Raw genomic sequence first — 24,279 nt, forward strand, 5'->3', positions numbered from 1 at the left:
GGGGTGCGCCGGGGCTTGGGGACTGTTAATGGGGGTGCACTGGGGGTTGGGGGCATCACCGTTGGGGTGCGCCGGGTTTGGGGACTGTTAATGGGGGTGCACTGGGGATGCGCCGGGGTTTGGGGACTGTTAATGGGGGTGCACTGGGGGTTGGGGGCATCACCGTTGGGGTGCGCCGGGTTTGGGGACTGTTAATGGGGGTGCACTGGGGGTTGGGGGCATCACCGTTGGGGTGCGCCGGGTTTGGGGACTGTTAATGGGGGTGCACTGGGGGATGCGGGGATCGCCGTTGGGGTGCGCCGGGTTTGGGGACTGTTAATGGGGGTGCACTGGGGGTTGGGGGCATCACCGTTGGGGTGCGCCGGGTTTGGGGACTGTTAATGGGGGTGCACTGGGGGATGCGGGGATCGCCGTTGGGGTGCGCCGGGTTTGGGGACTGTTAATGGGGGTGCACTGGGGGATGCGGGGATCGCCGTTGGGGTGCGCCGGGTTTGGGGACTGTTAATGGGGGTGCACTGGGGGATGCGGGGATCGCCGTTGGGGTGCGCCGGGTTTGGGGACTGTTAATGGGGGTTCACTGGGGGATGTGGGGATCACCGTTGGGGAGCGCCGGGTTTGGGGACTGTTAATGGGGGTGCACTGGGGATGCGCCGGGGTTTGGGGACTGTTAATGGGGGTTCACTGGGGGATGTGGGGATCACCGTTGGGGTGCGCCGGGTTTGGGGACTGTTAATGGGGGTGCACTGGGGATGCGCCGGGGTTTGGGGACTGTTAATGGGGGTGCACTGGGGGATGCGGGGATCACTGTTGGGGAGCGCTGGGGTTGAGGACTGTTAATGGGGGTGCACTGGAGGATGCGGGGATCGCCGTTGGGGTGCGCTGGGGTTTGGGGACTGTTAATGGGGGTGCACTGGGGGATGCGGGGATCACCATTGGGGTGCGCCGGGGTTTGGGGACTGTTAATGGGGGTGCACTGGGGGTTGGGGGGATCGCCGTTGTGGTGCGCCGGGTTTGGGGACTGTTAATGGGGGTGCACTGGGGGATGTGGGGATCACTGTTGGGGAGTGCTGGGGTTTGGGGACTGTTAATGGGGGTGTTTGAGGGGTCATCTGGTGTGTGTGTGTGTGGGGGGGTGCACTTGAGAGGGAGCACAGCAGGGTGAATATGGGGTGCACAGAAGAGGGAAGACTAGCTGGGGGTTCAACCCAAGAGGGGTGTGGCATTAGGGATACAGCACTGGTGCCCCTGTAATATAATTGGCAGATAGCACAGACCCATTTTGTAGTGTTACTGCTCTAGAGAGTGTTTTGGGTCGGACACACTTGGGAGTCCTGGTGTTTATGTGGCAATGCAACATGCTACCATTTTGGAAAAACATTATCACGTAGCATCGAAATACCATTGGCCTGCAAAACCATATGTTAGTGTAATGATGTTTCACAAATATCTCCCACCCCAACATGACTTGGTGACTTGTAAGCAGGGTCTTGCAAGCACCCGTGAAAACAATTGTTAAGCATACAAGTAGTCAGAATCACCCTGTGAAAATTGATATTTCCTCAGAAGTGTGTGTGTGCGTTCGGGCAACCCAACAAAGACTATAGGGCATACTTACAGGATGGGGAACTCTGTCCTGGAAACAGTGACTCTGAAAAAGATTTAGGGGTTGTGGTGGATAATCACTGAACATGAGCTCTAAGTGCAACATTATGGCCAAAGATGCTAATGTGATCCTTGGATCCATAAAATGGAATCTTGAGTAGGAATAGAGAGGTTATTTTACCTCTGTATTTGGCACTGGTGCAACCATTGCTGATATTACCATATCCAGTTCCAGTGTCCACAGTTCAAGAAAGATATTGATAAATTGGAGGGGTTTCAAAGAAGAGCCATGAGAATGATGAAAGGATTAGAAAACCTGCCTTATAGTGATAGACTCCAGGAGCTCAATCTAGTTTAACAAAGAGAATGGTAAGGGTGACTTGATCACAGTGTATGAGTACCTACATGGGGAACAGATATTTAATAATGGGCTCTTCAATCTAGCAGACAAAGATAGAACACAATCTAATACCTGAAAGTTGAAACTAGACAAATTCAGACAGGCAATAAGGAATTTTTAACATAATAAGAATAATTAACCATTGGAACAATTTACCAAGGGTCATGGTGGATTCTCCATCACTGACAATTTTTAAATCAAGATTGAATGTTTTTCTAAAAGATCTGCTCTAGGTATTATTTTGCGGGAAGTCCTATGGCCTGTGTTATACAGGAGTTCAGACTAGATCACAATGGTCTCTTGTGGCCTTGGAATGTATGAATCTATATTATTTCACTCAGAGGTTCCCAAACTGTGGTCCATGGAACACTTCCTGGTGGTTGGCACAGAGCTGGCTGCTCACACAGTGCTGAATCTCCTGTCTGTTTCTAATTCCGACATTGTATTAAAGATCACTGAAAATGCAATAAACAAATTCCTAATGTTATTTTTCTGTGTAGGCAATTGCTATAGTTGCTTCAAGGCTGTTGTGTGAGTATGGATGGGAGGGGAGGTGGTCTGATTGATTGTGAACACTGGAGGAACATAATCTTTTGAATTTAGTTTCTGGAAGTGTACATGAACATAAACCTCAAGGAGGGGAAAAGCCAGTGTGAGGCCCCAGGTTTTTTTTTTTAATAATGTCTATTTCATATTTAGGATAATGAGGATGCCTGTAGCAAGCTGTATTCTCTGTGCCTTTGTGACTCTCCAAAGTGAGATACCAGCCAAAATCACCACATCTTGTGAAAACTAGTGCCAGTATTCACTGCTATTGCCCTATACTTGAACCCATGGACTAGGGCTGTAATTTTATAGCTTCATACAACAGAACGTCACCCCCCACCATCCCATCCCTGGCAGGCCATACTCGCCATAGACGGGGCTGGAGAGCAGTGCTGTGCAGAGGCACTCCAAAACTGAAGTGTCAATAAGTATAACTTATTAAAAGCATTTATGGGAATATGGGAAGGGAGTTTTGACATATTTCTTTCCTTTTCCATTGTGATCCAGTGGTGCATATGTCTATTTTTATCAGCAGCTTCTGGCAGTGTAGCCTTGAAGGATGCCCCCTCCACACCCACAGAATGCCTGGCACTGATGAGGAGGAGGACTGAGAAGGACATGTTTTTGCGAAATCCTGCAAGCCAGTGCTGCATCGGATCATGAACAAAGGGCTTGGAGAGTCAGTGTGACCGACAGCCTGGAGAAAGACAGCGAGGACAGGAAAAAGGCCCTGGAGTCCCAGTGGGTCAAGGAGCAGGAAATGCACCGGACATAATGGGTCTTTTTAGGCACCAAACCCAAATGCTGCAGATCCTGGTTGACCGACAGGTCCAAAAATCCTGGATTTCCCACTATTTGCAGTCCTTGGAGAGCTCCATGGTCACTGCTTCTTACACCCCCAATATTCCATGTGGCATCATGGGATGCAGTCGGACCCCCTAGCCCACCACGCTGGGGGACAGCAAGGAAAACCACAGCTTCACCTATACTGACCTGTGAGAACCACGACTGGTGTACGTGTAATCGCAACGGACTACATTTGTTTACTGAAATGGATATACATTTTTACCTCCTTTTTAATTTTAATTTTCACCCCATTAAGTTTTGTTAACATTTTGTACAGTATTGTACAAGGTTTTTTTGTTTTTTATACATAGTTTTTCTGGACTTTTGTTTCACTCAAAGTGCTAGTTTTGGAGAATCAAATGATCTTTATTAGTTCACAGCAAATACTGCAGAATGCATAACAGTACTTAAAGCACATAGTACTTGTAAATGTACACCAAGCACCACTGAATTCATAGCTTCAGGAAAACACGCAGCCATATTTATAAATGGGCAGCAAGCGTACACAGTTCTTAGCAGCACCCAAAGCTCCGGGCTCAACAGAATAGATACCAGTCGGCAAAGACCCACCAATGCGTAATGTAGATGACACAAGACAGATTCAAGTCCCTAAAAGCAGCCTAGAACACTACTGTAACTGCCTTAAAGTGCTCTTTCAAAGCCCCTCCCACCACATAGCGCTGTGCTGGGCTCTTGGAATAGCCCTGATGGCTGTCTGTTCAAAGTCAGTGGAGAGCTGCTCTACCTCCGCTCTCCACCTTGGCGGCAGCTTTCCCCCCTTTGCCTCACAGATACCATGCAGAACACAACAGGCTGTTGGGGTATTTTTCTCACTGAGATCCGTTCTAGTGGGTAAACACCGCAAGCGTTCCTTCAGTTTACCAAAAGCACATTCAATAGTCCTTCTGCACCTGCAGCTGGTAGCTGAATCTTTCCTTGGTGCTGTTGAGGGGGAGGTGTATGGCTTCACGAGCAAGGGTGTGGGCTGGATCCCTATTAGCATTTCAATGTTGCCAATGGTAATCTGCCCATCAGGAAAGAACATCCCTGGTTGCAGCTTTTTTAAAAGTCCGGTGTTTTTAAAGATGCGAGTGTCGTGCACCTTCCCTGACCAGCCCACACTGATGATGGTAACGCATCCCCAGTGATCCACCAACACTTGCATAACCATAGAAAAGTAGTCGTTTCTGTTGATGTATTCCATGGCAAGGTGAGCTGGTGCCAAAATAAGGATATGCATGCTGTCTATTGCCCCACCGCAGTTTGGGAACCCCATTGCTTCAATACATCCACTATGTCCTGCGCATTGCTGGGAGTCCTAGTGCTGCATAGTAGGTACAATTAATGGCCCTGCATACTTGCCTGACAATCCCCCACTGTGGATTTTCCACTTCCAAAGTGATTTCCCACTGGTTGCAGTTCAGCATTGCAAGCTTCCAGTGAATGCTGCTCCCTTCTCCACCGTCAATGCAGCTCTCCTTCTGGTGTCCCTGTACTGGAGGGCTGGGGAGAGCTGTGCACACATGTGCAGGAATGTGGGTGGCCTTTTGCATGTGAAAGTTCTGCAGCCACTGCTTGTTGTCTCTCTGCGGCTGCTTGGTTGCACCAGCAACCCTTAAATTGTTTTTCACTATGTCCATCAGCAAACTGTCCTTGAAGATATCCTCATATCCTCAGTTACAGTAGTTACGGTGGGTCTGCAAATACAGGTGAACCATAGGTCCTGTATTTACAACATTCGTGACAATAGTGCAGAGCTTTGCAGGCTCTATGCTTCTGTCAGAGATGGAAGAGACTGCAAAGCACCACATGGGTTTGTGGGGTTTTTAAAAAACAGCATGAAAAATTATGGGATATGGATGGTATTATTGGATGGAAAAAGTTGCATGCTGGGAACTGGACCCCATAGTGCTCAAAGAGCCTTGGGCAAGTCATTCCTATATCACAAAACATTGCAAAAATGTCGCAAAAGTCATTTCATTGGTTGGTGATGCATGGCACCTTGGGATACCTACCTGCGGTGCACCACGCTTTGCATCGATGCAAGCAGCCAAGTATGCACGTGCCCGAGCTACACACAAATTATGGTGGCTGTATGCCAATGTAACTTGTGTAGACGTGGCTTGAACCTGTCCTCTGAGATTTAATACAGCTCACTCTTGTGTCTCAGTGGAGTTAACGTCTCATTCTCCCCCTAGAACTGGAGCGAGTGGGAGTTTTGCCTGGATAGGCACTGCCAGATTGGTCCCTCAGGAGCTGGGAAATCATCTTGTTTCTTAGCTTTGATACTTTAGACCCGTTTCTCCTCCCCCAAATAGCTTCTTTACTTATTGTTTACTTGGCTGTTAAAACTGGCCCAAAGTTTCTATTCTTGCAGTGCTCTTTGGCTGTAACAAAATTGCAAATGTTGCGCAAAAGCTTTCTCTCTAGTGCTGTTCTTGTAAAAACTCCTGCAGCAACTGATTTCCCCCTCAGCTGCCCCTCTCTGCAGTGGATCAACTCTTCTATTTGTTTAAACTATGTATTCTTCACTTCCGCTCCATGTGATGCCTTGGGCTAAACATTTTAATCACCCCGGGCCAGCCTTTGCTGTTGAGTGTCAATTGCAGTTCGTTCAACATGACCGTCAATTCAATTTTCCTAGCTTTTGTGATGATCCCTCTGGCATTCTGCGGGCCAGCAGCTTTCCAAGAGGTAAGTCTGACCTCCAGAGAGAACAGATTGCAAGAATGCTTTCCCCCCCCTCTCTGTGGAAATAGGACAATGTGCATTCAAATCAAAATGGATTAAGCCCCGCTAATCAAGAAAGTACAGTCATCTCCTCTGGGTGATCATTCTGTACCATACATTTAATGCAAAAGAAAGACATCAACATTAAAATGAATAAATGAAGTTCTGCGCAGGATAGGTGGTGCTGAATAAAGTTTTATTTCCATTTGTTTTTGCTTTGAAAATGTAAAACTGCTATTTTACTTTTTGCAGAAATTTCTTGAGGCATTGGATCCAGAAGACGTTTTTTCTTATTTTGGCACCAATGCAGTCCTTGATGGTATGTAAGCCTTCTTCCTTCTGAATTTTGTAATGTGTCATGTTTGTAAATTTGTTTCTGATACAGTATATTTGATATCAGTAAGCACGCACTATTACTGACATTAGCCCTGATCTGACCTGCAAACACTTATGCTTGTGAGTGACTTTACTCAAACAAGTAGTTTGGTTCAAGTGTGTAAGTGTTTGCAGAATTGGGTATGTGATTTGGAAATCAGATGCAGTAATTCTTTTAGCACTTTTCTGTTTCACTTCTCCTTCTGCATATTGCTATTGTTTTAGTGCACAATTCATAGAATGAAAGGTTCTAAATAACCCTGGAACAGATCCAGATCAGCTGGGTATAAGACTATAGATTATAATGATGATTTTATGTAAGTGTTTTTTTAAAAACATTTCAAGAAAATATAATAATACTTTTAGATTGATAATTCAGGATTAAGATACTGTTTAGATTTAGGCAAGATTCTCAGGGCAGGGACGCTGTACTTACATGTTTGTATAGTGCCTAGCAATAATAATTTTCACTTCTATAATGCTTTACATCTGATGAACTCAAAATACCTTACCTTTTTGTCAGGTAAATTGTTATCCTCATATACAAGTGGGGAAATGGGGGCACAGAGAGGTTACAAATCTTGACCAAGTTCACACAGCAAGTCAGTTTCAGTGCTAATAGGAGAACCTGGATCTCCTGATCACCGGTTCTGTGCTTTAGCTGCAAGGCTATCCTCAGTTTCGGGATTGATAAAAACACAGTGGACCAGAGTTATTGACATAATTAAAGGGAAAAGGCTCTTTGGAGAGTATTGTTTTTCATGCAAGCAGATAGTTATATTTATTTTCCCACGCATCATTATTATTACAGTTAATTATGTGTATAATCCTAGTAATTTGTGGTATTTCTTCCAGTACCGGAATTTGTTATTGCTCAGCCAGCTTGTCCCTGTGAAGAGGACCAAGTTGAACCAAAATCTTGTAAAGGTCAACGCTGCTCCCTTAGGGCCTGGGGAGAACTTTACACCTTTGAATTCCTGGAGGAACACATCTTTCTTTCCTCTTCCTTCGTGAGCGATCGAAAGCTGAACTCCTCCGTTAGTTTACTAAAGCAATTCCCAGGCACCTGCTTTGCCAGTGGACAACTACTGCACCCTCCAGGGGCTGAATGTAGAGTCACTTACTGCGAAGGGCAGCTGGTGAGTATGCAGCATAGACTTTGAAATCAAAACATTGGCTGCATTTACAACCACTAATGACCAACGATGTTTTGCCATATGCACTTGGCCAGGTGTCTCAGAGTGAAGACCCAGGTGCCTAGAAAGCAAAGTGTCAGATCAGAAATAAGGGGTTAGAGCGAAATTCATTCCTGTGCAGAGGACCAGTGCGAGGACTATGCACTACATAAAAGTTCAACTTTGACCCAGAAAGCGGTGTGAAGAATGCGTGGGGTGGAAGTGGCATTTATGCGGCGCATTGGCCTGGTGCTGGCCCCTCTGCCTAGGGATGAATTTCACCCTGAGCTTGGAATGGAAGAAAAATTCCTGCCCTGTCGAAAACATAAGGGGATTTACTTTTTATTTATTGATGACTAATTGATGGTGCTGGGTCCAAAGCCCAAAAGTTTGTGTCCAAACTTCCTTCAAGGTCTAAGGGGATTCAGATCTGATGTTCAGGTTCAGATCAGTTTCGAAGAAGTGAGGTTGAGCTGAGAAGTTCAAATCCAAATTTCCCCCAGAGTCTGAACGGTTTCTGATCCAATGCTGTGGCTTGGGACCATCTCTCCTATCTAGACAGCACTGTGAAGGCATTTCAGAGAGTCCATAAAAGTCAGAGTCATTGCTCTGAAGAGTCTGCAGTTCAGTACAGTATATGGGGGGTCACAATTCTGCCATGAGAAAATGTGGAAACAGGCAAAGAAATAAATAAGCCGCTCCCCCCTCTCCCCCACTCAAAGGGAGGAAGGTCTCGAAACACTCAATTTTGGTCACCCCAATGCTGCCTCACTGAGCCTCCAGTAGCTTTATTTTTCAGAGCTTTTGGTAACCTGGCAGTTTGGTGTTCATCCAAATCCTTCTGATAACAGGAGATCCTGATGATGTGTGAGGTACTCCATGGCAATGATAATAATTAGCATTGATTTAGTATCCTTTCCTATGAGGATCTGAAAGTGCTTTATAACATTAATGAAGCACTGCCCTGAGGCAGGTAATAGTAACCCCATTTTATAGACGAGAAAGCTGACAGGATAACGATTCACCCAGTATTACACAGCAAGTTGGTGGTGAAGTCAGGAACAGAATATAAGGAGCCTAACACCTAGTCCCTCATTCTAACCACTAGACTACACTCCCTCCTAGATCCTAGTAGTATCCTACAGATCACAAATGAACAGGAAGCCTTTGGTTTTGCATCCTCATGCCCCAAACATATTCAGTCTTGCCTGGGTGCAGCACCCATTTGGGAAATCTTGGCGGTAAATCTTGGCAGGAGAGGTGGTCTGTGACTTTCTCTTGGTGGTGAATGCCTCTGGAATAACGTAGGGGTGGGATTTTGCTTTCTTTAGCAAGGGGCCGTCATCGTGAACAAAGAAAAGATTCACATCAGACCTGTGAGAAGCAAACACCTGAATGTGCTGGAAGACCCCAGCCTCCCCACACCCCACATCATCTTCAGAGCTGCAGGGAGAGGGACAAGGACGAAAGGAGGTATTGGATGTCTCGGGGCCTAGAGAGGAACTACTGGCCCAATTCTGCCCCCTCTTTTTACCTGCAGTCAGTGGGGCTGCATGAGTGACAGTGAGGGCAGGACTTGTTGCCGTTACAATGTGTAAATGAGGCTCTCATTGGGGCCTATGTAGTCCAGAAGCACTGTCTGTGGCTTGGAGAAGAGGCCGAGCTGCATCCTATCACTCTCCTGTCTGCTTTCACCCTTGCTAAAACAACATATAGCCTCAGTAGGGACTCAGGATTTATCTTGGGCGGATAGGCATGGCCTTGTCACTCACCAGTTACTGCCAAACACAAGAGCAAAAAGATATGAACTTCAGCTGAGGATGGGTCAGGACTCAGGGTATGTAGGTGGGATATTTTGTCCATGATAAATTACCAAGGGCGGCAGCAGCAGCTAATAGAAATCAGTGCAGACGGGAATTAGCTCAGTGTCGGGAGGAAGCAATCTTGCGATGTATTGCTCATAAGTGTTCAAAAGGCCGGGGTGGACCCACAGGGCTTCCAGGCCTCCTTCCATCCTAACCTCCCTTGTATTCCCTCGTGGTGTTGTAGAACGAAAGTCTCCTCCTCGTCTCTGGAAAAGGGCAGAGGGGAGCATCATGCACCTGGAGCTGCTGGTGGTAGTGGGCCCTGATGTTTATCAGTTCCACACAGAGGACACCGAGAGGTACATCCTTACCAACCTGAACATCGTGAGTGGCTTTCTGTTTGATTTCAGTGCCACGTTTACTGAGCCTATGGTGGCTTGTGTTGGAAGGGACCTCTGGTGGGGGCGTCTGGCTAAGCCCATAGCCAAATGTTCTGGAAATGCCTCCACAGAAGTGAGTGGGAGCACCCCTCCCTCGGGTATGTACAGAATACTGGACTGGGGTGCAAAGCACACTTCAGTGTGCAGCCACCTCCTTTGCATGGGCCATTGTACCCTCATCCAGGAAGCTGCAGGCATAAGGGAGGGCATTCACGAACGCTGGGAGTGCAGCTTTAAAGCCCCATTTGGAAAATGTGTCCCTTAATTTCCTTAGTAACTGGTTGGGTGCTGGCTCCAGCATTAGGAGTTTATCCTTCAGTGCCCATTGATTTCCGCGGCCGTATTTGAGTTGATCTATCATTTCACTGTGTGGGTTTTAACATTCTATTATTAATTTCCTCAGCGCTACCCACCTTGCTCCAGTCAGGAATGTATCACTGTGTTTTCATGTGGATAGCAGGGGCTGGGGCACTTTGAAGGGTCTTGACATTAATTTTCACACTCTGTGAAATCCCTTGTTCTCGCTCTGCTGGAGGTTTTTAATCCTATTAGTTAAATCTAGTGCACACTGGTGGACAGACTTGTGGCTTACACTGAGTTTAGTTCTCAGATGAATCCTGGTTCTGTTTGTAATGGGCAAATTTCATGCAACTGCCTGTTTCTTTCCCTGGTGACTTGCAGATTTTATAATTGTCCATTATAATTACCCGATGTGTCACCTTGGAAGTACATCTGGCTGGTTTGGTGGAAGATCTTATGTGTAGGGAAGCCTTAGTGTCAATGCAGGGCACAGACAGGAGTCACACCGGCATCTTCATTATGAAACTCCATCTGGATCCTGTTTTTCCTTTTACAGGGTGCAGAGCTGCTGAGAGATGCCTCACTGGGAGCTCAGCTCAGGGTTCACCTGATGAGAATGATGGTCCTGACAGAACCAGAGGTAGAAAATGGAGATTTGTTCACAATCCTTGGAAGGGTCCGTCACAGGTGAGGCTGAGCCCAGCTCCCCTCAGAGGGCTAGCCAGCCTGTGACAGGGCCACTAAAGGGGAAGCATATGAAGATGTGCCTTCTCTTTAGGTGGGTATGAACATCACCACGAACATCAGCTCCTCGCTGGTCAGTGTCTGTGAGTGGAGCAAGAAGGTCAATCCCCAGAATGATTCAGATCCCCAGCATGCCGACCTTGTCCTGTATGTGACCAGGTAACAGAACGCCCCTGAGGGGGATTAGACTGAGGGGAGATTAGAGACGTCAGGTCAGGCCGGCAGGGTCAGGCAAACTGCAGCACCTGCTGGACGCGCTCAGATGGGGTAGTAGTAAAATGTGCACCCTTTGGAGAGGGGCCTTACAATTCTTCCGTGAGTGGCTTGCTGTGGTGTAGGAAGCCCTCATGCCACTTTGCTCCCCTGGTCTGGAGCGGGGAGGTATTCTGCATGTCTGCACACACCAGCTCCCAGAGCACAGACTGGGCTGAGCGCTCAACAATTCCACTTCCTCAGCTTCAGTGTTAACTGGAATATCCCTCGGGAAGTGGCCAGCCTGGCTGTGGCGAACTCGGCACAATTCCAGCGGCGGCCTGCGTCCCCAAGCAATGTTTGCATGATCACGGGAGGCTCATGTGAGGGCAGAAAAGTCTGGAAGAGGCAGAAACCCAGTGGTTGTTATAGAGAAATTCCCCAGCTTCCGAGATTTCCTCTGACTCATGCATTCCTACAGGCCGCTTGACTCCCAGGCTCACATTATTCTCAACTGACTGTAACTAATGACACCCGCCAAGCTCCCGTTGAATGTAATGGCCTTGTTTAGTTGCTCATCTCTGCACAGAGGGGATTCTGGTATCTCCCTCTCCTGCAGACAGGGTTATATCTGATCAACATGTGCTGGGTAGGGTGGTTCTAGGTACTCAGTGTAAACCTTCATTGAGCATCTCATCCCTGGGGAGATTCATGAATCAAAGTGAAAGGGGGTGGTAAATACCTGGTCAGGTTGAGCTGGGAGAGGCTAAAGACGTTTTCAGTTGACAATGTTCACTGCTAGGGTTTTTAATCCTAATGGATCTGCTCTCATGTTTTCTCCCCGCCTGTCTCACCCTTCCCTAGGTTTGACCTGGAGTTACCCGATGGAAACAAGCAACTGCGCGGAGTCACCCAGCTGGGGGGAGCCTGCTCCTCCTCCTGGAGCTGCGTTATCACCGAGGACACTGGCTTCGACTTGGGAGTCACCATAGCCCACGAGATCGGGCACAGGTCAGAGGGCAAGACCCAAAGAGTTGCCAAGTGTCAGCCCATTCACTCAGAGAAAATTGGCCATTGTTTGCAAGCTGAGTTCAGGGAGTGAGCGAGTCACCTCGGGCGGTGCTGGGATTCCCTTAGGTTCAGGACCATCCTTAGGATTTATGGGGCCCTACGCAGTATTATTAAACTGGTGCCCCTATGCCCCACTCGGGGCACAGCCACCACCCCCACCTGTGAACCCCCAGAAGACACACACCCCCCATTGCTGACACACACCGAGCTTCGTACACAGCAGACGCTGCGGCAGCCCGGGCTGTGAGGCATCGAGGCAGCCAAGGATACTGAGCCGCCCGGCCCGCCTCACAGCGGCAGAGAGTCCCAGTTCCCCACAGAGACCCCCGTACCGTCTCCCTCACGCAGAATGCGCCGCACTGGCAAATTCGGCTCTGTGAATACGGCCCCTGCCTAAGGAGACTGCAGTGCACGCTGGGTGTGCGGGAGCCGACCCGCTCTTACCTGCTGTCCTGGTGGTGCCCCAAATTTTCAGGTGCCCCACACAGCCGCATATGCTGCGTATGCCTATGGTCAGCCCTGTTCAGGTTGCTTGAAACGCAACTCCGGAGAGACGGAATGGGAACGAGGGGCCCAATCCTGCAAGGTTCTGCGCTCCCTTAACTCCCATCATCTTCAGTGGGAGCTGCGGGCACTCCTCATCTCAGGAGGTACTCTGCACAGAGCCGACCCTCTTCTGCACGGACGTCCTCCGGGCACGGCTCAGTGTGCCACCAGCTGGATTCCAGCCCCTCAGAGGGCTCAGGTCACTCTTGTAATCGGTGTGGCGGCGTCTTGGCCCAGAGAATGGTGGTGACTCCCGGTAGCATGGCAGGGCGGGTGACGAGAACAGTGTGCAGTGAGTTACCTATGGGCAGGGGGGGGAATAACAAAGGGAAGACTGGCGACGTAGAAAACCACAACAAAACAGAGGCCGAGATTTATAATCCCTGGTCCAAATTCTCGGCTGCTGTAAATTTGTGCAGCTCTGGTGACATCAGTGGGGCTGCGCTCGTTTAGAATTTGGCCTGTTGTTTTTCTTGAGCCGTGTCATTCACACCCAAAGGTTTCCATCAGCCTCAGGTATAATGGAGCCGCTTCATCCCCCTTTCCCCAATCCTTTGTCCCTCTGACCTTCTTAACCTGTGTAAACTCTGCAGCCCAGAGACTGTCTTTTCCTAGATGTGTGGACAGTGCCAAGTGCAAGGGGGTCCTGATCCTGACTGGGGCCTTGAGGCACTAACGTAATGTCAATAAGACCCAGTAAGCACTAGTGCGCGTCAGGAGAAAGCACGCTGTGCTGTGGGAAAAGGGAGGGCCGAGGGAGATGGAATTAGAACAAAATGCAGTGGAAACTTCAATATTAATTAACACTTTGCACTTCCCTCCCATTGCATCTCTCCACATTGGTCTGAGGGTCTGAGAGCACTTTATAAACAATGAATTATGCCTCACAACACTGCCACATAGCAGGGAAATACTATTGACCCCCTTTTACTAATGGAGAAACTAAGGCACAGAGCAGGGAAGTGACTTAGCCAAGATCACTCATACACTCCCGGAATAGAATGCAGGAGTGGTGACTTCCAGCCCGGGGTTGGAACTGTGTTCTGCTCCTGCAATTTAACACCAGGAGATCAGCTGGATAATATCGGTAACGCCCCCACCCCCTTTTATCTCTTGCGGCAGTTTTGGAATCCATCACGACGGTGAAGGAAACCGGTGCAGTGGGAGTGGCAACATCATGGGTTCCGAGGGCAGCCACAACAGCGTGGACCTGGTCTGGTCGGAGTGCAGCAGAGAGCAGTTCCTTGCCTTTCTCAGGTAGGAGGAACCAGCTGCTCTCCATGCTCATCTGCACGTCTGCGTTGGGGAGAGGAGAAAGGCAAGGAACAAGGTGGGGGACTCTTGGAGAGCGAGGTGCTGTTACTCCTCGGGGGTTTGTTGATTTTAGGAATGAACAAGTGGTGAAGAGAGCAGACTTCTCTGAGCCTAGGACAATGCTCACGTTTCCTGGGACACCAATAATGAACTCCCAAGGCCTGTGTTAGCATGTGTGCGTGTCCTTGCTGGCTGTGTGCTGGAAAGCGATGTCTCTTGTGGCTTTCCCAGGACAGGCCAAGCAAGCTGCTTGAACGACCTGCCGGACCTGGAGGGCAGCATCCCCGGGTGGAAGCCTGGCTTGTATTACGGCGCAGACGAGCAGTGTAAAATAGCCTTTGGGAGCGCAGCCACGGCGTGCACCTTTGCCAGGAATGACATTGTAGGTAGAACACTTTCTACCCGCTTGTGCTTCTGGCTGGTAACAGCCACCCCTGAAGTACTGCAGCTGGGACGGGCATGGTGGCGCAGCAGGGCGGTGGGCTGGCATGGAGCGGGGGACAGTATTCATCTGCTGGGGGGCTCTTGGCAGAGAGCAGGCTTATAAAGAATTTGGATCACTTGCCCCTTTTTCAGCTCCTCCTCTCTCTCCTCCACTCAAGTCTCCTCTTCATTATTATTTAACATTTGCATTGCAATAGTGTCCACGGATCCTGGCCTGGTCAGGGCCATGCTGCGCTAGGTACCGTACAAACACAAAGGGAGAGAGACTCCATGTGGTGAGGAGTTCTCCATTGTCCCTCTCTTGTTCTACTCCATCTCTTTGCTCTCCAGATCCCCTTTGTCCTCTCCCTTGTACAAGACTGCGTGGCTCTAACACACGGACAGTATTGTTAATGCATCTCATTAACAAGAAAACACTAATCCGGCTGCAAACCTCAGCTGCTGTCACCGACCCTCATCCTGAGCCATAACGATTGGCAGTGCCAGTCACTGGAAGCGCCTATAATGCCTGCCACCTGCAGCATGGGCCTCACCTCATTCCACTCAAAATGGAGACGCTCAGGAAATTGCCTAAGCCCTTGGGATTTGGAGGGAGAGAGCAGGTGCTGGCTTCCTGCTAGCAGGAAGCAGGTGGGTGGGTATGGGTAAGGCATGCTTGTCTTCCTGCTGTTCCCCGGTATCTGGTGAGTGCAGAGCACACACAGAGCCATGGCACGGCCTAGGGAAGCCATCTAGCCGTGGTCTGCAGTGTTCTGGCTGGGAGGCGTGGGGTTCCTATGTTGGTGGGACAGGGGTGGGAGCTCAGGCTGAGTAACTGGCACAGCAGCCTCGGGCACGCACTGAACAGCCTGGCTTCCCTGCCCTCCCAGGACATGTGCAGAGTTCTTTCTTGCCACACCCATCAGGCCGACCAGACCAGCTGTACTCGCCTTCTTGTTCCCCTTCTGGATGGGACCAAGTGTGGGATCAACAAGGTAAAGAGTCTCCGGGCGCGGTGAAGATTGGAGTGGGGAGTGGGTGGCTACCAGACACATGGGGTGGCAGGGCGGTGCAGTGAGTGATTGTAGAGCGCATTGGATGGTTGGATGGCGGAGTGGCTGGCTACAGGGCATAGCGGATGGCTGGTACAGTGGGACGAATGAGCTTTCCCATGTAGAGAGCTAAGTTGGAAGAGTGATGGAGAATCCACCACCACTCTTGGTAAATTGCTCCAAGGGTTAATTAACCTCACTGGTAAAAATGAGCACCTTATTTCCTGTCTGAATTTGTCTGGTGTCCTCTTCCAGCCATTGGACTGGGTTATCCCTTTGTCTGCTGGACTGAAGAGCCCGTTATCAAATATGCTGTTGGCACAGGGTATTTTCACTGTTTGTCCCCCATGGGAGGTAGAGTTGGAGGAGAAGATGCCTCGCTCAGCTCCTCCCCTCGCGATTTGGGGTCCAATTTCCTTCACCTCCCCTCCCAGGCAGGGGAGTGACTGAGGCACAAGATACTGTCCCCTTCCAGTTGCATTTCTCCCAGCTGAAGGGGCAGCGCGCCTCCCCCCACCTCCCTGCAGTCTTAGTTGCAGCATGGCTGTTGCTGATCTCTGGTGTTCTGGGTTCCAGTGGTGCTCCAAGGGACACTGTAGCTCTCTGGAAGAGCTGAACCCCGGGGCAGCGGTGCATGGGCAGTGGTCCAGCTGGAGCCCCCTCGCTGCTTGCTCCCGCAGCTGCGGAGGAGGAGTTATAACGAGAAGACGACTCTGTAACAACCCCAGGTAAAGACCTTCTTCTTTCCCGGCAGCGCCATTGGACGTGCTCGTGGGGCCCTCTGGCTGTTTGCAGGCCCAAAGGATCCGTGCTTCCACTCGTTTACCATGGACGAAAGCTTGTTGATGTTCGAGTTCATTTAAACATGGGCTGGCGTCCTGCGCTGAACCCAGCTTAGGATGTGCTGCGTGTTTTGCCAGTGTAACAAGTTCCTTGTCTCTCTACTGACCATGTGTATCATTCTCAGATCTCGTTGCCTTTTCACTGCCCAGGTGTGTCGTTGTCCGGATGAGTCTTTTCAGTGCCTTGATCCCTGTGTCACTCCATTCTTCCTCTTAGCATATGCACAATGTGCCTCAGGTGTCACGTGACCAGGATTCGTCACTGAACTTGGTCTGCTGGTTGGGTCATTAGCTCCCCCGGCTTGGGCCAGACACTGACAGGGAGCGCGACGTGAACGCTGATCCATGCCCCCCGTCGTTCCATTGATTGGCTGCATCATCGACCCGTGTATTTGTCGTTTCGTTAGCCGGCTCGGTGTGGCTGTCCATGAGCCAGATCTTGGTGCTGCTGCTAGGCACTGCCAGATCCTGTGTATTTGGACGATCAGGATCCTCGGTCTCCTTACTGTGGGGCAGCTCTTCCAGCCTCTCACCTGGCTGCCTGTGGACTCACATGTCTGTTGTTTTCAGGCCTGCTTTCGGGGGTCAGGAGTGCAGGGGAGCAGACCTCCAGGCTGAGATGTGCAATACGCAGGTAGGCTGCCTTCTCTCGCTCTGCAGGCATCACACACATGGCCAAACAATGCACTGTCAGTTATATGCCATTTTTAACCCTTTAAGAACTCTACCATTCAGGGCCACAGCTTTCAGAGTCGAAACAATTGATTTCCCTGGGAAGGAAACCAAGTATTGGGTATGCAGTCTCCATCTGTGTGACAAGACAGGTATTTGTTCCACTGTCACTGAGGCCAATTACCGACTAATAACTGACCAGCCCCAGCAAGGTGTAATAAAGCATCTTATCTGGGACCCCTAGAGAGCCGCCAGGCACTCCAAGGGAGGGGTAATTCCCAGCTCAGGTAGATGGACAGCCGCTAGCTTTGGTTGAGCTAGCATGCAAATAGCCATGATGGTGTGGGCAATGGAATGCGCTAGCCGCTTGAGTACTGACCTAGGGTCTTGGACGAGATTGCACTTGGGCAGCCAGCTGTCCCATTGCCTGTCTCCCCATGGCAACACTGCAGCTATTAGCGTGACAGCTCAATCAAATGTAGTGTGAGTCTGTCTACCCGAGTTGAAGATTACCCCTCTAGCTGCAACGTACATGCCCTGAGTCCTTTCAGTGCAGGACTGCACTCAACAAGGGCCATGCTTGTATTGCTCACATTTCCCCCAGCATTTATTTTGGATAAGTAGGAAAGATAACATCATCGGCAAACCGTCTGTCTCCCATTCCTAACCCATCTCCTCCTCCCCAAATTCTCCTGCAACTTCACTTTAATGGGATAGTCTTCTTCATTTGCTGTTATTCTATTTGTCAGCTGCTGCTTTTCACCCCAGAGGTGGTTGCACTTAGGTAGTGGGTGAAGTGGTTCCTGGGATTCTGCTCTTATTGTATTCCATTTCACTTGCTTTGCATAATAATCTTCCTCTTCCATAGGCCTGTTTGAGCTCCCAGTTGGAGTTTATGGCTGAACAGTGCGCAGCGACAAATGTAAAGCCGCTGTATCTCATTCCAGAAGTCCCATCTTTTTATAAGTGGACGTCGGCTACTGGTTATGCCAAAGGTAAAGGGGGGAGGGAGAGAGAGAGAGACAGCAGTTCCTTTGGGAAAGAGACCCCGTAGTGTGACCTCGAGTCCTGACCTTAATGGCAAATCAAATGGCAGCTTTACTGGTGGTTACAGCCTTTCCTGACAATTCCTTTTACCTTCTTCCCATAATGTACCTGACTCTCTTGTGCCTTTTTGCTTGAGTAACTCTGCCTTTCTCCCCATGTCTGTCTCCCCCAGGGGATACCCTGTGCAAACACATGTGCAAGGCAGAGGAGAAGAATTTCATGGTGAGCCGCGGGGTCAGTTTCACAGATGGAACCAGGTGTGAGCAGAGCAACCGCAGAGCCAAAGGGGCTTTCGATCTGTGCGTGATGGGCAGCTGCAGGGTAAGGATTTTCCTCTCTGCAAGTGGATGGTGTATCCAGGCCAAACTTCAGACATGGGATCTAAATGGTCTCAAAGGAGCCACCTCCTTGAGGGTAGGAACAAGCAAACTGTGACCCAAACTTTTGAGGCTGGCTCTTCTATAAGAACAGGATTTGTTAGGACTGTTTAGACTTTTGGACTAACTAACTGGGCATCCCGCTTGTGCATCCAATACCAACCCTCCCCAGCTAGTCCATCCTGCCGATTATACAGTACGGTACATGTGTGTGTAATTCCTTCCTGAACAGTGCAGCAATCAGTTTATACCTTGAAGCATGAGACTGAAACAACCTTGTCATCAATTCAGCTTGCATAGCTGTATATGTTGTTAGGGTAAGTGGGCAGACCTGGACAGACCTAACTCTCCTCCAGGAGAGATTTGCTCAGAGTCAGACAGTGGGTCAGTGGCAAAATGAGGACTAGAATTTAAGAATCCTGACTCTAAATGCCATGCTGTAACCACCATCCGTGCTTGCTTCCTCTGCCCATGAGTGTCCATGCCCACGTGGGTTCCTCTGCCCATGAGTGTTCGTGCCCACGTGGGTTACAAAGAGAAAAGGTAGCTTAAAGAGTGTAACACAGGAAATGCCACTTTGATCACTTCAGGTTCTTCCTAGAATAAGCTGGTCTTGTGGCTCTGCCGTTTGCTCAGGTGTTCGGCTGTGACGGCAGGATGGACTCTGGGATGGTGATGGACTCCTGCATGGTGTGCGGGGGAGACAACGCCACGTGCACCAGAGTGAGCGGCTCTTACACCGAAGGAAAAGCCAAAGGTCTGCAAGCCTCAGCCCTGCTCTCCACATCAGGGTCTATCTCGGATGCCAGATGCCCCCAAAACAGATGCAGAGCTCTGTACTGTCCCTATGCAGCTTCTTGGGTGTGGTTTTGCTTGTTTCGGTTTTGTGTGGAATCTGCTGGTGGAGACTGTCAGAGATGGAAACGGATGAGATTAATGCTCAGTGCAGCCCGAGAGCTAGTTGCAGCCTGGATTCCCTGCCAAGCCATTCGCAATGTGGCTTCCCTGTTTGCCACGGGCAGGGATCCTGAACTCTGGCCTGGGGGGAAGAGCTCAGCCTAGCTGAGTTCTGTAAAACAGGGGGGCTGCGAGCTTTGTCAAATTCTGCCTGAGCAGTAAAATGTTGATCTGCCCGAGCTTGCCCCTGCCGTCACTCACACGTAGATTTCTCTGGAGGGTATTTTAAAAAATTGAAAGTGAGCGGAGGGCTTTGGTAGCTAGAGCGGAGGATGCTGAGGCCATGTTCCCAGGTCTGCCACTGATTCAGTTAAGTTCTCTTGGCCATATTCGTCCCGGGGTGACTCTGAAGTCAGTGGAGTGACACTGGGGGGAATTTAGTTCTCTGGGCCTCCGCCTGTCCTTCCGTAGCATGGCGATATAATACCTACCGTGTAGGGGAGTTTAGAGGGTTAATTACTGTCTGTAAAGTCTTTTGAGATCCTCGGAAGGTGTACTGTGAGGGCAAGGACTGTAATAACAAATCCCCCACTCCTTAGAGAAGGTGCTAAAGTGAAAGTGACCACATCTTCTCTGTGTTCGTTCCCCAGAGTATGTTACGTTTCTAGCCCTGCCTCACAAGGCCACCCTCGTCTACGTTACCAATCGCAAACCTCTCTTCACACATTTGGGTGAGTATAATGGAAAGGCTCCTGGGCTGGTTTGGTTTCTGTGCCCCCAAACACCCAGGCAGTCTCGAGAAAAGGCAGACTGGGGGGGAAGCGTCCTGGCAGTGGGGTACTCTCTGTAGAGAAGGAGGGGAAGCTCTATTGCTTGGGATGTTTAAAATAGACTGGACAAGTCACTAGTGGATACATAGAAGGAAGCCATTGTCTCTAGCTGATTCTGTGAACACATAGTACCCCTCTGCCCTGACTACCATTGTTGCTTCTCTAGCTGTGAAGGTCCAAGGTCGGTATGTGGTGGCTGGGAAGGAGAGAATCTCCTTGAACATCACCTATCCATCAGTAATAGAGGACAGCCAGATCAAATACAGGGTGTTACTTACTGAGGACAACCTGCCAAGCCTGGAGGAAGTCCATGTCGATGGACCAACCCAAGAGGACATTGAGATTCAGGTAGCTTGGTAGGGCTGGAAAGGGGATAGCCAGAACTGGCTTGGGGCTGCGTGGCTCAGGGCTAAGACCTGCAAGGCAGAGTCTGGTGGTGATTGAGGCTCTACTGATTCCCCCCATGGCAGCAGAAATTGAGCTCCATGCTGGTGATGGTCTCCTTATCCTTGGAAACGGTTGAGCACATGTTCCCTGTGGGTTTTCTGTAGACTTATGTGAAGGTTGGATGCGGGGGGAAAAAGGAGAAAACAGCGGAATCCTGAAAGCAAATCTCTCTTGTGATACAAGAGATCGGTTCCCTTCCCAGAAACAAACCTGGTGGAAGTACAAGGCTGTTTCTCCAATTAAGCAGTTCCCATCGTTCATTACCGAAGTTGGTGCTCTAGTGGCAGATACACACATGCTAAGGCAAAGCCATCCAGGCGAGGGATGTCCCTATCAGGACGTGAATTCAGCTCTGGGTTTTGGTTCTTATGGCAGACTTAATCTGAGTGTGAATGATTGGAAGTGATAAACAGACCCAGTGTTAACTTGAACTGTTTACAAAGAGCATTGGCGTTAGTCTCTAGTCAGTGCCCAGCGGATGGGTGTTTTTTAAAAGAACTTTTATTGGGGAATACTAATCAACCCTCCGGCATGCTGATTGGCTGACAGAAATTCCACGGACACTGGTACAACCAGGTGTTTGTTAGAGGTGGGTATGACCCCAGCTAGTGGAGTGTTTGGGATCCACATCCAGATCTCGCACCGTGGTTCCATCTTTGCTATCCATGTGCTCAGACCCATTCCTCTGACTTGATCTGCATATGCAACACCATACTGACCTGGGCTAAGCTCTAGATTTATAACTCTTCTCCTTCCCCAGGTTTATAGGAAGTATGAGAAGGAATATGGAGATGTCACCAACCCAGACATCACCTTCAGGTACTTTATACCAAAGGAGAAACAGACACATGTGTGGATTCCTCAGTTCAGGACCTGCTCGGTGAGCTGTGGGGAAGGTGAGGCAGATGTGAGAACCAATGGTTAATTGGGGGAAGCTGCTCAGGCTTGTAGGTTGACTGGCTGCTATCCACCTAAGTCCTCAAACCTTCTGGACTCACTTTGCTTATTGAAAGAAATACGGCTTGGTATCAGTCTCATAAATTTTATTAAAACTTACTAAACAAACTGAAATTTTAAAAAGTGACCAAATCTAAGCTGTTATTACTAATATTAAATTAAGCTAAGAATAAAGCAGTACAGCTATCAAATCATGATCAACATCAACAAGCTAGACGCAACAATGAATTGGAATTAAATCCTCAGGTTAATACTCAACATAACCAATCCTTATACACTCCAAAGAGGATTCTCAGAAGGGGGATGTGCATTTGGTTATAAACCCTAGCTAAAGAATTTGGTCAAAGTCAATCAAGTCTATGATTTAGAGCTAGTTAAGTGCAAATACTGAAATCAAATTATTACCTAATGACTGATCTAGAGCTGGATGAATTTTTTTGCCCAAAACGTATTTTCTTTCTGTTTTGGAACTGGGCTAACAGTTGAACAGCTGATCTTTTAGAACCTTCATCTTGCTTGAGAAAAAGTTACTTTAAAATCTTTCAAGATGAAACCCACGTAAGAAATACAGTTTTTTAAAGTTTATATAAGGGCTGTATTCCCATATTTGTTCTTTCTGTGACACATCTGGGGATTCACTTCTGTCTTGTTGGACAGAGGGAGCTCATAGTTTCTTCCTGTAAGAGCAAAGACCAGCCCGTAAGACAGCCTAGAATTTCCTTTCCCTTTTTCAGCTGAGAACCTCTGCAATGGCAGTTCTAATATTTTACTGAACTTTCGTTCCCAGGGGTGCTACTGGTCAATCACTCCTGCTTTGATCAGACCAGGAATGAAATAACAGATGATCAGCAGTGCTCGGAGACTCCACAGCCCCCTTCAAGGCAGGAGCCCTGTGCAATGGCGCCATGCCCAGGCAGGTGAGTATTCCTGAATGGCCTTTTCCACCACTAAGCTAAAGTCTCTTATCACTAGAGATGGGCATAGCTGGCTCTTGTCCTTTCACAGTTGGGTGGCAGGGGACTTCGGCCCCTGCAGTGCCACATGTGGGGGTGGAACGATGGAGCGGCTGGTTCGCTGTATGAAGAGAGAAGGGGGCTTGATCCTGACTCTTCCTGATTCCAAATGCATGGATGCTCCCAAACCTGCCTCCACCGAGGCATGTAGCACTGAGCCGTGTCCCATAAGGTAATTCAGAGGCTCCCTAAATATGTGGGGGGGGGAATAAATAATTGACTCTTTCTCCCCTTGTTTTGTGTGACAGTCCCGTAGTCAGGGGGGTTATTGCATGTTCTTCATTCTTGAGGGCACCTTGTTCGTGCCCGGGCTATGTAACCATTTCTGTTACTGTGCCCTTCACGGTGACTTCTGCTGGGGCCACAATTCTTCAAGCTGGGAGTGTGCGGACTCAGCCATGAGGAGATCTTTGTCTCTCCTTTCCAATCACGGAGACCAAGTGTTCTCCCCAGAGGCCCAGCTCTTAATCGGGAGAAGGTCTAAGTATTGTCTAGGCTGGAGTAGGGGACTGGGAGCCAGAACGCCTGGGTTCTTTATCAGCTCAGCCATGACTTGCTGTTTGACCTCTTGAACATATCACGTCACCCGTCTGTGACTCATATGTGGAATGGGAGTAGTAATCCCTACCTACTGAAGGTGGTGTGAGGGTCAGCTGATTAAGGTTTATAAAGTGCTTTGAGATCCTTGGGTGGTGCTGTTATTTCCCATGTAGATGGAAGGAATCTGAGCTGGGCAAATGCTCTGCCATCTGTGGGGCTGGAGTCACCCAGCAGAACGTGACCTGTGTACAGATTCTTGATGGACTGGAGTCCACAGTAGACGACAGCCTGTGCTTGGCGGAAGAGAAACCTCTAGCTTTTGTGCCATGTGTGGTTAATATCTGTCCTCTAGGCTGGAACACAGTGAGTACACTGGCTTGGCTAATGGGGAACCTCACACACTGGCCCGTGGGGGATCCCAGGCTGGAGGTTGAGAGGGTGTTATGCACATAGGACAGCTTATTAGTCCAGAGTCCCTTGTAGTCACTGCAGGAAGCCTTGCTCACCTTAGATAATGCTGCCAGGTTCATCAGAGTTTGGTGGGGGTGATTTAATTCTGGCAGGGGCCAGCTAAACCACCTTGGGCATCATCCCACCCACTTTCCTTCCCATGCAGCTATATTGCTCCAAGCAAAGCATAGGCCGAAATGCTTTAGCATTTATCACAGAGAGCCATCGCCTCATGAAATCACCTCCCATAAAGAAACCTGCAGTGCTGTCTGTCAGAGGGACCCTGGCATTCGCAAACAGACTGCAGGATGAAACTGGAAAATGGAGGGGGAATTGACTGGCTCTGGGGATTGTTAATGGGGTGTAGAGACTGTCCCCTGCAGGCCACTGGTTCTAAGCCAGCCCAGATCAGGTGTGACTGAAAGTCATGACTATCTAAGGTAGGCCAATGGTCTGGAGACAATGTGTCCATGTCAGAGAACCACCCCCACAGTGCCCAAGAGGTGCCCATCCAGGCAATCTCAGCCAAGGGGCCAGAAGTCAGAAGGGGCTCTCTCCACAGGGCTCAGCCTTATTGGTGGGGCCCTGTGAGGGAAACTTCCCTTGAGTGTGCTGTGCTGCTACAACTGTGTGGGGTAAACGCAGG

The 24,279-nt window shown here is 49.3% G+C and overlaps 1 protein-coding gene across 1 annotated transcript in view; it reads left to right on the top strand.

The window, feature by feature from the left end:
• The first annotated feature begins 3,858 nt into the window (after positions 1-3,858).
• Positions 3,859-24,279, top strand: part of ADAMTS13 (ADAM metallopeptidase with thrombospondin type 1 motif 13) — a 28,095-nt gene continuing 7,674 nt past the window's right edge. The window contains exons 1-22 of the mRNA XM_084649951.1: positions 3,859-6,088; positions 6,377-6,443; positions 7,355-7,638; positions 9,006-9,147; positions 9,724-9,863; positions 10,776-10,859; positions 10,998-11,122; positions 12,020-12,166; positions 13,895-14,029; positions 14,318-14,468; positions 15,400-15,504; positions 16,138-16,289; positions 16,974-17,037; positions 17,944-18,070; positions 18,295-18,443; positions 19,136-19,256; positions 20,047-20,127; positions 20,393-20,574; positions 21,434-21,569; positions 22,418-22,547; positions 22,636-22,815; positions 23,357-23,546. Of these exons, the coding sequence (XP_084506077.1) occupies positions 6,014-6,088; positions 6,377-6,443; positions 7,355-7,638; positions 9,006-9,147; positions 9,724-9,863; positions 10,776-10,859; positions 10,998-11,122; positions 12,020-12,166; positions 13,895-14,029; positions 14,318-14,468; positions 15,400-15,504; positions 16,138-16,289; positions 16,974-17,037; positions 17,944-18,070; positions 18,295-18,443; positions 19,136-19,256; positions 20,047-20,127; positions 20,393-20,574; positions 21,434-21,569; positions 22,418-22,547; positions 22,636-22,815; positions 23,357-23,546 (2,967 nt within the window). The 5' untranslated portion in view covers positions 3,859-6,013. The remainder of the gene's footprint in view (positions 6,089-6,376; positions 6,444-7,354; positions 7,639-9,005; positions 9,148-9,723; positions 9,864-10,775; positions 10,860-10,997; positions 11,123-12,019; positions 12,167-13,894; positions 14,030-14,317; positions 14,469-15,399; positions 15,505-16,137; positions 16,290-16,973; positions 17,038-17,943; positions 18,071-18,294; positions 18,444-19,135; positions 19,257-20,046; positions 20,128-20,392; positions 20,575-21,433; positions 21,570-22,417; positions 22,548-22,635; positions 22,816-23,356; positions 23,547-24,279) is intronic.

Source organism: Lepidochelys olivacea (assembly GCF_965140295.1).
Source record: "Lepidochelys olivacea isolate rLepOli2 genome assembly, chromosome: 16".
Classification (NCBI taxonomy): Eukaryota; Metazoa; Chordata; order Testudines; family Cheloniidae; genus Lepidochelys; species Lepidochelys olivacea.